Genomic DNA, 12,378 nt, shown 5'->3' with positions numbered 1-12,378 from the left:
TTGACAACACCTTTTGTTGTATTTCCTAGAGTCTTCTTACTTGAACTGCCACATAAGTAGAGTAGACCTTCCTCCCAAAAGTTATTCCAGTGCACAGTAGTATAAGAAAATATGCCCCCAAAACATATCAGAATGTTAGTTCAGAGATTGATCTATATGTAAAAGTTGTAAACTCTCCCATCCATCCTAAAGAAAAATGTCTCTCAATTTCTCATTTTCCTTTATACTATAGTCACTATGGTTCAAATAGGCCTGGTTTGGCCACAATTTTATTTTGTTTACTGGCTCTGAATTCCAATAGCTTAGTCACTACCTTTAATAATGTTGTCAAATATTAAAAGAGAGTGACGCTTGGACAGGATTCTTACTTGGCAAAAATACTTTATCACAACGGAGAATCACATAACATTCCATTTAATACTTGCCAGTGGTTTAGTTTTGGCACTGAGAGACCATGATCTTTTAAGAGAGATGAAACAAGTCATGGCCTAATCATATTAAAAGCTTGCTGAGATACTCTGAAGCTTTGTGTAGCTGAATATAATAGTGGCTGAATGAACATCAAAGTTATTGTTGGAATTGTACCCAGCAACCCAACAGAAATGGACGTATTAGTACAGTCATAGGGAGACCAGCAAAACTGAAGCAATAGAAGGGCTGTTGGAATAGATTTTGGTATGAGTACAGGTTTATATTTGCAATAGAATTGTGTGTCTATACATAGACACACATACAGTACATTGGACCAGATCCTCAGCAGGTGTAAATAGACATCTCTCCATATTAGAGAGGTAACCATGTAAATTCTTGTAATTAGCAGTAAGTTACATTGTCATTTGTTCCAACATTAAGTGCTCCACAAGAACTACCCACTTATTGTTCTACAGGAAAATCTGATGGACAGTAATGTCCAGCTGTACATCTATATATATGTTCAATAGGTACCACCAAGATATATGGGGGTAGAAAAAACCCAGCGTAAATCAACACCCTGAGTCAGACTGCATCAATATTTGTTGAGACTCCCTTTAGTTTGCTAGCTCCTGCAACACTGAACTGAGCCTCTAGGGGGCCTACCCTCTGGGACGACAGCAACAATAGCTCCAGAGCCTCTGGATAGCAGTTTCCAGCCTGCCTGGGGTCTGGGATGGCACAGAATAGAGTAGAAACTCCTACAAAAGCATATAACCAATGACAGGCTAAGATCGCTAAGTCCCTCAGGGGAGGGGGCAGGCTGCCACAGAGACAAAAGGAATGAGGGATTCATTTTGGTTTCACTTTGGGGCTGTTTGAGTTTGGAGCTGGGAGAGGAGCAGTGCAACTTGGGAAGTCTATTCAATTCCCACTTCCCCCCCGAAAGGGGAACTTAGCTATTGTGGGATTTAACCTGCTATCTGGGAGCACCAAGCCCTACTGAGACTAGCAAGCAAGGAGGTAGAGAATAAACCCAGTGCCAGCTAAAACCTCCACAGGGCTCCAGACCAGGAAGCCAGGAGAACACCTCACCCTACCCAGGGCAAAAGACACCATAAAGGAGAGCCCTTTCTTTTTGTGTAAGCTGGCAAATATTCACAGCGCTGCAGCACTCATCGCAGGACTTATCCTCAGCGTCCCATCTACCTGCAATAATGCTAGGGAGGGAGCTGGGGTCTGTGTACAGTTGCAGATGTAGGGAGGTGAGGAATGTGTTATATGGTTGATGTTTTAGTTAGTACTGATCCTTTGTTTTCAGCCCCAATGCAGTTCTCTCTGTTATATTGTTCTGAGTGTGGCATTTCATTGGTTGGGGCTGGTATTAGTGTACTGTGTTGGTCATGTACTGGGTTATATTCCTTGTGAAGAGAGTCACAGTATTAATTATTTTCCACAGGGACAGCGCTCGCTGTGTCTCAGGCACAGAAAGGAGTTACCATGAGCGGAGACAGGCACTGAAAAAGAATCCAAGGCCCCCAACCCATGGGAAGAGAAAAGAGAAGCCATTCCAATTTGCAAACACCAGGAAGGAGGCCTATGCAATGCTTTGGGGAGGGAATAGTTGTTGTTTTTTTAAAAAAAGAAAACCGAATGAAAGAAAGGACTTGTCAATTTGAAAATTAAATTGAAGTGCAGCCAGGGCACCAATGAAATACTACTTACATTATAACTCTGGGCAGGGACCTCATATGCATGTGTGCACATGCTAGCATAGTGCGGTCTCATTTCCTGATTGGGGAGTCTCCCACCCCCAAATAAAATAATGACAATGCTGAGTATTGTCATTGCTAGGCGGCTACGGAGGTGGTTTCTTTTGTTTGGTTATTTTTTAAAATAAAGTCTAAAATCAATTTAAAATTGATTAGCACAACTTCAGGGACAGGGAAAACAAAGACTTCAAAGGTCAGCCTTATGAAAGAATTAAAACCTAAGAATTGGAAGATCAGTAAACACTGTAAATTTTTCAGGGCAGGAATCCTGATTTCCATTGGGCCCGATTCTGAAGCCCTTCCTCGCACTGAATAGTTTTGTTGATTCTAAAGGGACTATTTGTGGATTCAACACAAACAAGAGTATCCCAATCTAGCCCTTTATGCACAAAAGGTCTTAGCACACAATGGGCAATGTTGCAAAAATGCCTTAAAGACTAATGTGAGGCAATAAAGCCCAATTTTCAAAGTTAGGCATATGCAGACAATTGTGATTGACTTAAGTATGTGAATGCCCAATATGTGAGCACAGATCAGGTATTTGCCTCTTCACAGGGCCAGTACAAGTTTCTGCACATACCTGACTTTGAAGATCAGGGCCATAACAGGACAGCCCCTATATCTCTGTTGCCATCACATGATGGACAGAAGAAACACACCTTTACCTTCTTAGGTTCAAAGAGATCATGGCCCACTGTCTACAGGAGATTTGGTCTCACAACAAGGATCCCCTAATCAGTCTTCTCAAGGCAAGGGGAAGGTGGCGGTGGCAGCAGCAGCCAGCATCATATTTCTGAACAGATATAAAGACTCATTCTACCATTTCCCATGCCTGAACCAACCACAAACATGAGTTTTGTATATTTTAGCATAAAAAGGACTAGTACTTCCACTGGTCAACATTGCAACAACCAGTTTTTCCAGCCATAATCCATAAAGCACTCTGCAACCCAAAGTGCTATCCTGATGCCTCACAACTGGAAGAATCTAAGAGTCACCTCCCAGATGTGCTGTAGAATGGCAAACCACCACACACAAGCCCTGGCCAATCAGCCTCAAGGAAAAACATTCTTCCTTGACCCCATACATGGCTGTCAACAAAAATCCAGCCCACTGACCAAGATCAGTCTGTGAAGCCAGGAAACACGTAAAAAAAAGTAGACTTACCACTGACACCCCTCACATTTTGGGTCCCACCTGAGTTCTCCCTCTCAGGCATATCTTCATCAATTCCTCCTTCAGCAGCTCCCTCATCTAGTCTAGGCTTCCTCTCTTTATAGTACCCAGTTCTCCCCAGCTGGGCTTCATCCTTAATTAGGCCTGGCCCACCCTCCAGGTTCAAACAGGTGGGTAACTTGGCCTCTCCAGCCCACATTAACCATTTTACTATCCTTGTAGTGTAGACATACAACACAACACAATACAATGATCTCCACTCCCAATCATCTCTGAGTTTTGGCTAAACACTAATAGAAAACAATTAAGGGGTGAATGGGAGAGCAACTACTACAGAGATTGTATGAGAGGGAAACCTTACTACTGCAAGCTGACTCCTCTCCCTCTTGAGGAGAGAGTGAATAGACCTATGGATTGGTGGAAACTGTAACCCTAGTCACAGAGCAAAATTTTCCATGCCCACCAGCCATCTGCTCTGGCCACCAGATTGAAATTTCTGCCTCTCCTATTCGGCCACAGAAGAACTTGGTTTCCAAATGCTATGTTAGTTGCCCACCTAAACAATTCTGGGATCAGAGGATTCTGGAGCGATGCTACTTTTAGATAATGGATAGAGAGCAACCCTTCTCCTCAATGTCCCTTCATCTACTGACAAGTATACCATTAGATCTAGCCAGCTAGCTGGCCTGCTACTACCCCACCTTCTCTCTCTAGTGGTTCACATCTGGAGTGCTTTGCAGAGAGTCAGCATGGCTCACTCTCATATAGTCCAAGTTTTGTCAATCCAGCGTTACCAGACATTTGGAGATGGAACCCTAATCTGCCTCTGCAGTGGGCACTCCAAAAGCTTAGGGATTCTGTTAGTCATTTTTCCTTAAAAATGCCATGAGACTTCAATCACAGTTCACCTGGATTTTGTTATGAAACAAGTTACTATCGATTTTATTAATAAAACCTCTCTGTGAAAACAAGGCCTAGAGCCATTTATCCATTTTATTTTTATCTACACTTTTGCTTTGATTTGACACCTAATAGTCTCTCTATAACTCTATTACACAGTGAATTGATTTTCTCTAGTGAGTCATTGAAAAATTGCATGGGCAATTTCCGTGTGGTAAATTATACACTATTTTCAAAAATACATGTAACAATTTATTTACTTAGTCTGATTTTTTGTGCAGATACAGTGAACATTTTTTATGAGATAATGAGATGTGATTCGTGCAATCTTCTTGGCTTAATGTAGATGGCATTAATTCTCGAGAAAGGCCCTGTAAATGCCAATTGAAACAATCAGCCATAAAACAAAAATGTTTTCCACCTTAGTTTAAAATCATAATAACAATAGTATCCCTATAACAGGATATTTCACAGAAATTCACGACCAGTGGGGTTAATGCCGTTAACTCCTTCCAGCCAGTCATTAATCTCTAGAAAAAAACCTGGATGTTGTTTAATTATTTCTTATTTTAAATCTGGTTGGTTACAATTTTTTTTCTGATGCTATTTTAAAAACAGACAGTCAATTAACCTGCAGGGAGACTAATAGTGTGACACTGAGCACCTCTGAAAGATACTCTAAAACTAAAAGAAGCCAAGATGATACAGTGGCCAGGAGTTAGGGTGAAGTTTTTCAAAAGTGACCTAATTCTGTCCCATTGAAGTCAGTAGTACAGTTCCCTCTGACGTCACTAAGAACAAAATTAGGCCAACGCTGAATGCTTTTGAAAATCTCAAGTTTATTAAAAGCCAGGACAGAGACCTTCCATAGCTTACAGTGCATGTACTCTGCCATGTTGATGCTTTACGTGTGCAGACCTGCCAGTGTGGAACTTCTACACCTCGGTGAATTGCTTCCTTGCCATGTTTATCAAGGTGTGTTGGAGATTTAAGCTTCTATAGAAATGAAAGCAAAGTAATACTGTCAAGTTCTGTTCTTGTATTTTAGTAACTTGTTTAATTAGCTCGTGGACAATGATTTTGTTTTCCATTGGCTGTATGCAAATCATTAGAAGCTATATTTTTAGATGGATACCATAAAAACAGATAAAAGATTATTTTGAAAATATGACTATGCAAAGAAGAATTACAACAGTGTGCAATTTAACTTGAAACACCGATAAGGATTTTAAAAAAACACAAATTAGGCTTATTTGCAGTAAATCTGAAAATATGAATTGTGATGGTGAAGGATACAAACAAAATATCTGGTTTTATACAAATATTTAAAAAATAAATATAATCTTTTTCTGTGAGCTTTTGATACGAAAGACAGGCTAAGGGTACACATGATGATCAAATTACAAAGCATCTTTCAAATATCAAACAAACCGTACATTAACATAACAAGTAAGCAACAGATAATTACAGTGGCAAAACAACACTTTCGGAAGGGATTTTTTCTTTAAAATGTTGCAACATTCCATGTCATCAGACAAGGGACCAGGCCTGTGAAGCATATTGAAAGAAATTGTGTGAAGCACAGTAATCAGAATTCACTTTTTTTTGCTTGGTCCTGTCACTACATAAAATAAAACATTCAAACACTGAGGGTAATGAGTGAAATACAATCAAATACACAAAACCTTGCTGAAAAATAACACATTTAGCTGCATTAACTACACAATCGAGAGATGATCACTTGACTATAAAAGTATCACTTAAGGTCTTTCACAAGAAACATTTCAGAAATTTCCCAAGCCTATGAAGCACAGTTTCATGCAGTTTTCTCTATTTCCATTTTCCCACCCGTCTTCATTTATATGGCAGCTGCTCCAAAGCCCTTTGCAATCAATGAGAAAACCTCCCATCAACTTAAATATGCTTTGGATCATGTTGTTAAGGCTCAGTCATTTAAGTGCTGCCTATTGAAATCACATGTTTAAGGACTCATTTTAGAAAAACATCTCTATTCTTGAGACCACTTAAGCACATGCATAAGTGCTTTCCTGAATCCAGGCCAAGTATTGTTCTGAACAGGGATGGACTTAAGCATGCACGTAAGTGCTATGCTGAATTGGGGCCAGAGTGCACTACTCCAAACCTCCAGATCTCACAATGGCATACTTCAGCAAATAAGCCACTCTCCATTTTATAGCTATGTGTATTTGAAAGATGATCACATCTAATCTCTGTCATTTTTCATTAAGTTCAGTTAGATGTCTTGGTATCTAGGGAAAGTGATTCCATGCAGACTAGAAAGGAAACATGTAGGGCTAAATCAACACATTTATTGCATGCCAAGTTATAGTTCACTGCATTCTCATTTCTGTTTGCACACACAGTACTATGAAAACCTGAAATGATTTCACCAGAAACAAATGAGGTACACACAAAAGTTGGTTAACAGACAGAAGCAAGTGTATTCATAAACCAAACAGCCCTAACATTCAATAGCTTTAATACTCCATTACATTGTTTCATACAAATTAGAGATGACAGACTTCTTGTCAATCCCCTGCCAATTCAGGAAGTTCTCTCTTTGCTAATTCATTCACTGGAGCTGATTGGCAACTGACAACTAAATGAAATAGAAATAACTAACCAGATGTGCCAAGAGAGAGTTCCCTCTGCAACAGTGAAGTACTGATTTCCTTCTGCAAAGGGCTGAGCTCCCTAAGCTCCGTTTGCTTAAACGGGAGTTGGTGGAGCTCAGCTCTTCATAGGATGGGGCCTTTAGTGGTATAGTAAGCATGGTACTCTTCATTTTCCTTTAATCTACTGCTATTGAAACCACCCTCACCACATTCCCAATGCACAGTGAAAACATCACAACTGCACTGGTAGTTGGAACTGGCTCATTTCAATTTTTTTGGACATATCCCAGAAACTGGCCTGTTAAGCAATAATAAAATGACAGTAGAGTAAGAAATGTCTTTAGATGCTGCATCACTTTTACCCTCATTCTAGCAGGTAGGAGAAGCTCTGAGCTCTGAAAAGGTTACCCCGTAAAAGAAATCTGACAACGTCAGTGGCAGTCTTTCAAATTCTCCTGATCATTTCTACATTCTATCAGCTAAATATTGAAATAAAGTTTGCATTAAACTGTGTCCATCAATACATTTTCCCCAAAGAATCACTGGGTTGGTTTTTTTTGGCCTTTGATTCTTCATTGAACTCAGAGGTCAAATGCAGTTTTCAAATTTCACATGAGTAGTTCCTCTGGCCCAAATCCTCAAAAGATGTTTAGGCTCCTAAATCCCATTGATTTCAATGGGAGTTAGGCACCTACATATTTTTCAGGATCTGGACCTCTGAATTCAGTGTCGAATTTATATCAAGCCATATTGTTTCTTGTACCAGCGACTATAAGGATACAGTATGTTTCTGAGACACATCCAGAGAAGGTATGCTATTCAATAGAACTCTCTGGTCTTCCCCTTTAAAATGATAAATCTTTGTCTACTTCAAGCTATCAGTTATTTTCTTTATGCTTTGTGGAGGTATCCTCTGACACAGTGAAGTCTTCACTAAGGCCCATCTATAGTAGACAACTCCTTGTCCCATAAATCCCCTTTAAAGTATCCTCAAGGACTCTCTTGTTTGACTTTTAGTTAAGGAATTCTTCAATTACACAGCTGACTTTTGTGGGTTAGCTTGAGACCAGTTTCATTGTCTATGAAAGGTCAGAAAGCAGAAAGGATTGTACTTTTCTGCAGTGAAGACAAAATTATTGATGATGTAAAAGTGCTAATTAATTTAGCCAGCCAACAAGCAGTGAGCTCAGTCTGGAAAGTCCACCACTTGCACAATATCACTAATGTCAATGGGACATCTGAGTGAGGAGGGGGTGCATGACAGGGTCCTATGCTTTTTAGGGATGTGTCGCACCATGGAGAATTACCTGAAATGCATAATTATTTTTCTTTCTCAACACCACACATTTCCAATTAAACATACAATTGGTACAATAGCCATTATGAAACAATTCATATTATAAGTGTACTAAAACTGCTGCTTTTTAGTGTTGGCTCCGAAGGAGACACACAGAGACAAACAGAATCAATAGAAGCACTACCATTTTGGATTAACCAGTAAACAATATGGGTTTCTGATGAAATGAAGACGGCCATGCCCTTTGCTCCGAGGGCTGGAGTTGGAAAGTAATGCCTCTGAATGTCATGTGGCAGTGGCAGAATTTGGGAGAACAATAGCTGGCCCCAAGTCCTACAAACTCTACTGAGCACAATGGTTTTTACAACTATGGGTAGTCCATTTAAATGAATGAGACTAGTTGGGGGAAGGGAGCAGGAGAGAGGAAGGAGAAGCACCATGTTCAGGGCCAGATCCTGATCTGGTTTAAAGTGGAATAGTTCATAGAATCATAGAATCATAGAATATCAGGGTTGGAAGGGACCCCTGAAGGTCATCTAGTCCAACCCCCTGCTCGAAGCAGGACCAATTCCCAGTTAAATCATCCCAGCCAGGGCTTTGTCAAGCCTGACCTTAAAAATCTCTAAGGAAGGAGATTCTACCACCTCCCTAGGTAACGCATTCCAGTTTTTCACCACCCTCTTAGTGAAAAAGATTTTCCTAATATCCAATCTAAACCTCCCCCACTGCAACTTGAGACCATTACTCCTCGTTCTGTCATCTGCTACCATTGAGAACAGTCTAGAGCCATCCTCTTTGGAACCCCCTTTCAGGTAATTGAAAGCAGCTATCAAATCCCCCCTCATTCTTCTCTTCTGCAGGCTAAACAATCCCAGCTCCCTCAGCCTCTCCTCATAAGTCATGTGTTCTAGACCCCTAATCATTTTTATTGCCCTTCGCTGGACTCTCTCCAATTTATCCACATCCTTCTTGTAGTGTGGGGCCCAAAACTGGACACAGTACTCCAGATGAGGCCTCACCAATGTCGAATAGAGGGGAACGATCACGTCCCTCGATCTGCTCGCTATGCCCCTACTTATACATCCCAAAATGCCATTGGCCTTCTTGGCAACAAGGGCACACTGCTGACTCATATCCAGCTTCTCGTCCACTGTCACCCCAAGGTCCTTTTCCGCAGAACTGCTGCCTAGCCATTCGGTCCCTAGTCTGTAGCGGTGCATTGGATTCTTCCATCCTAAGTGCAGGACCCTGCACTTATCCTTATTGAACCTCATCAATTCTGGTTCTGGTGAAATCAGTAGAGCTGCACCAATTTACATTAGTTAAGGATCTCTGCAGGATTTTGCCCTTTTTTCGGAACCCTAGGAAACTACCAATAGCTAAGTAATGATGGAAAAAGTACAAGCATAAACTTAAGCACAAAACTTATGTGATGGTCAGGATCACACCAGTTCAGAATTACTATTGCCTTTGTATAACCTGTCAGTTTCATTCTGCTTTCATTAAGTGCTAATTAAGTGCATTCAGGTTTACACATACTTGTAACCAGTATTATGCAGAGGACAAATGGTTAAATGGACCAGAGGAATATTCCATGCCAACCTCTTTAAAATAGGAATTTATAAAAGTTCAGGTGTTTTTTATTTTTAAAAGTCACTCTGTGGTAGAAAAGGTAGATATGAGAATGATTCAGTAACAGTGGCGCTAAACCTGTTTTATTAAGGCTTTGTTAACTTTGGTGTAAGAGATGCTACAATGTTTAGCTGTTATTCCATTTAAAAACAAAACTTAAAAGTTATGAAGAGGTGCCTGATTCAGCCATTTAACCACTGGTTTCTCTGCATTTTTGTTAGAGCTGGAAAAAAGAAAGAATTTCAGAAAAAGTATTTTGAAAGTTTCGCCCCTAATTTCAAAAGTTAAAAATTATCTATATAATTGATCAATTAGAGATGGAAAAGTATGAAAATGTCATTCTATTTCCTTTCATTTTTTCAAGAATTTCAATTTTCATGCGAATTTCAGAAATTTTGAGCAGCTCTAAGTCTATATCGTTCACTGAGGTACATTAAACAGTATCAGTGTTAACTTATCCCTTTTCTGAGTTTGTCAAACCTCTGGAATTTATAGGTAAAGGTAGCCAATCCAATAAACGAGATTGAACAAGGCAAAGGCTGTTGGAAAGAAGATTCGAGAATAGGAGTCGATTTTGGCAACACGGATGTGTATTCTTCCTTCTCTCCAAGAACCTGTGCGGCAGTCTTCAAAACAACAAAAAAAGCTGGTGCAGTTTTTGCCTTCGAGGCACTCATATCCATAATCCTGGTCACGCTGTTGGAGGTGATTAATGTTGTTAATTGCTATTAATGTTGATCCAGGACGGACAGCAATTGCAGACGATTTCTAAAGAGAACAATATGTTGGTTATAGTCAGAGAGAAAAAAATAACCCTTATGTTTCCCTGGGCGATGTCCAACTACAAATATTTTACAGTACAATACACAGAATTTCATGTTTGAAGAAATCAATTTTGGAAACTTTTGCAGTTATGAAACATTTTATATAATTAACTGATGAGGCCAAAGGATCATGAATATTTTCCACATGGTGCAATGCACAGTGGATTGTTCTGTGAGGCAGGAATAAATAGGTTACACAGACAGAGTTAGGTGACCCATCTATAAAGTGCAAAGAACATTTTGGAACAGAGTTGCAGCCTGAAATTTGGGTCACAAACTTGTTCACAAGCAGGATAAGAACACTACTACCATAGAAAATAGTGGATTCTCCATCTATTAATGTCTTCAGATCAAGCCTGGATGCCTCTCCGGAAGATATACTTTAGCCAAATAAGTTATTAGGCTCAATACAGTGGTAACTGTATGAAAGTTTAATGGCCTTTATACACAGGAGGTCAGACTAAATGATCTAATGGTCTCTTCTGGAATTAAAGTTGGTGAATGGTAGACCCAGGCAGTTAGGAACCAAGAGTCAAATTCTTCCCCAGCAGAACTCTATTCAAGTCAGTGAAATTGAACCAGTGATTAATATGGCACCATGTGTTAACTGTGTTGAATGGACATGTACCGCACAGAAAGGCAACCTTGCTACAACCTGGTAAAATATGTTATGTAGATAATCTCATCAGATAAGTGACGGAAACCTATCACCTGATATTATATAATAATAAAATACATAATAAATAATGGACTATACAAAGGATGTTCTGTTCTACTGTCCTGAATTTTCTTCTTCTTACTCACACTATTTACTTACTCTTTCCTCCTTCTACTAGTCTCCTTTTTTTCATGTTATTTCTCACCTTCAGTCCCCTGGTTCCTTTCCCCATCATTCCTCTATCACATGTTTTCCCACTCTTCTTCATTCCCTAGTCTGTCCTCTTTCCAACCTCAACCCCACACTCCTCATTTGTCCTCTCGTTCACTCTCCTTGTTTCTTCCAACCTCAGATTTGGTGTCTCCTTCCGCATCTTTAGGCAGAAAAAAAATAGCGATCCTTCATATTTTCCCTATATAATGCTCATATGTGTTCCCTTTCCTCTTCCAGCACTTTGATTGAGCACCTTCGTATACTGAACAGGAATGAGGCAGAAAGCAATGGAAAGAGATACATTTAGAAGATAGACCAAGAGAGCACAAATTTGCAATGAAAGCATTTATATCCCTAGTACCTGAAAATATGGAAGGGAAACTCTCTGAAAGATTTGTGGGGTCACGTGGTGGGGGCAAGCAAACAAACATACAAGATGGCCAATAACAGACATGGGAAGCAAAGTCATTTGGGACCTTGCACTTTTGGGGTGCTGTTTCACCGCTTACAAGGCTCTACCTTGAACATTGTGTAGGTCTCCGAGTCCTTGCTAAGAGAGTGATTTGTGCCAGTGCATCCTTGCAGCCAGTAATCTCCTAGAGTTGGTACTGAAGTGGTACAATGGCCAGCAGTCACTGGCATTGTCCAAAGCCTCCAGAAACGTTATTTAAATAATGTATTCTAATATTTTATATCAACTTTATCATAAGCACGGCCATTTTGCAGAGACTGCTATTTCTCATTTTCGGACAGGAGCTAATTTATTATCCTGAAGGAATTAATTGTCTCCAATTTTGTGAAAATACAATACTAACTATATTAGCAATCAACAGTTAGAGGTTTCTCCCCGCATTTCAAT

General features: G+C 39.9%; 1 protein-coding gene across 5 annotated transcripts in view; it reads right to left on the bottom strand.

Moving 5' to 3' along the window:
• Positions 1-5,078: 5,078 nt before the first annotated feature.
• GABRG1 (gamma-aminobutyric acid type A receptor subunit gamma1) overlaps positions 5,079-12,378 on the bottom strand; it is an 83,387-nt gene continuing 76,087 nt past the window's right edge. For all 5 annotated transcript variants that reach the window (XM_048848418.2, XM_048848421.2, XM_048848417.2 and 2 more), the window contains one exon: positions 5,079-10,592. In XM_048848418.2, the coding sequence (XP_048704375.2) occupies positions 10,314-10,592 (279 nt within the window). In that variant the 3' untranslated portion in view covers positions 5,079-10,313. The remainder of the gene's footprint in view (positions 10,593-12,378) is intronic.

This window comes from Caretta caretta, chromosome 4 (genome assembly GCF_965140235.1).
Source record: "Caretta caretta isolate rCarCar2 chromosome 4, rCarCar1.hap1, whole genome shotgun sequence".
Lineage (NCBI taxonomy): Eukaryota > Metazoa > Chordata > Testudines > Cheloniidae > Caretta > Caretta caretta.
The sequence above is the reverse complement of the archived record's forward strand: the minus strand, read 5'-3'. Positions and strand labels throughout refer to the sequence as shown.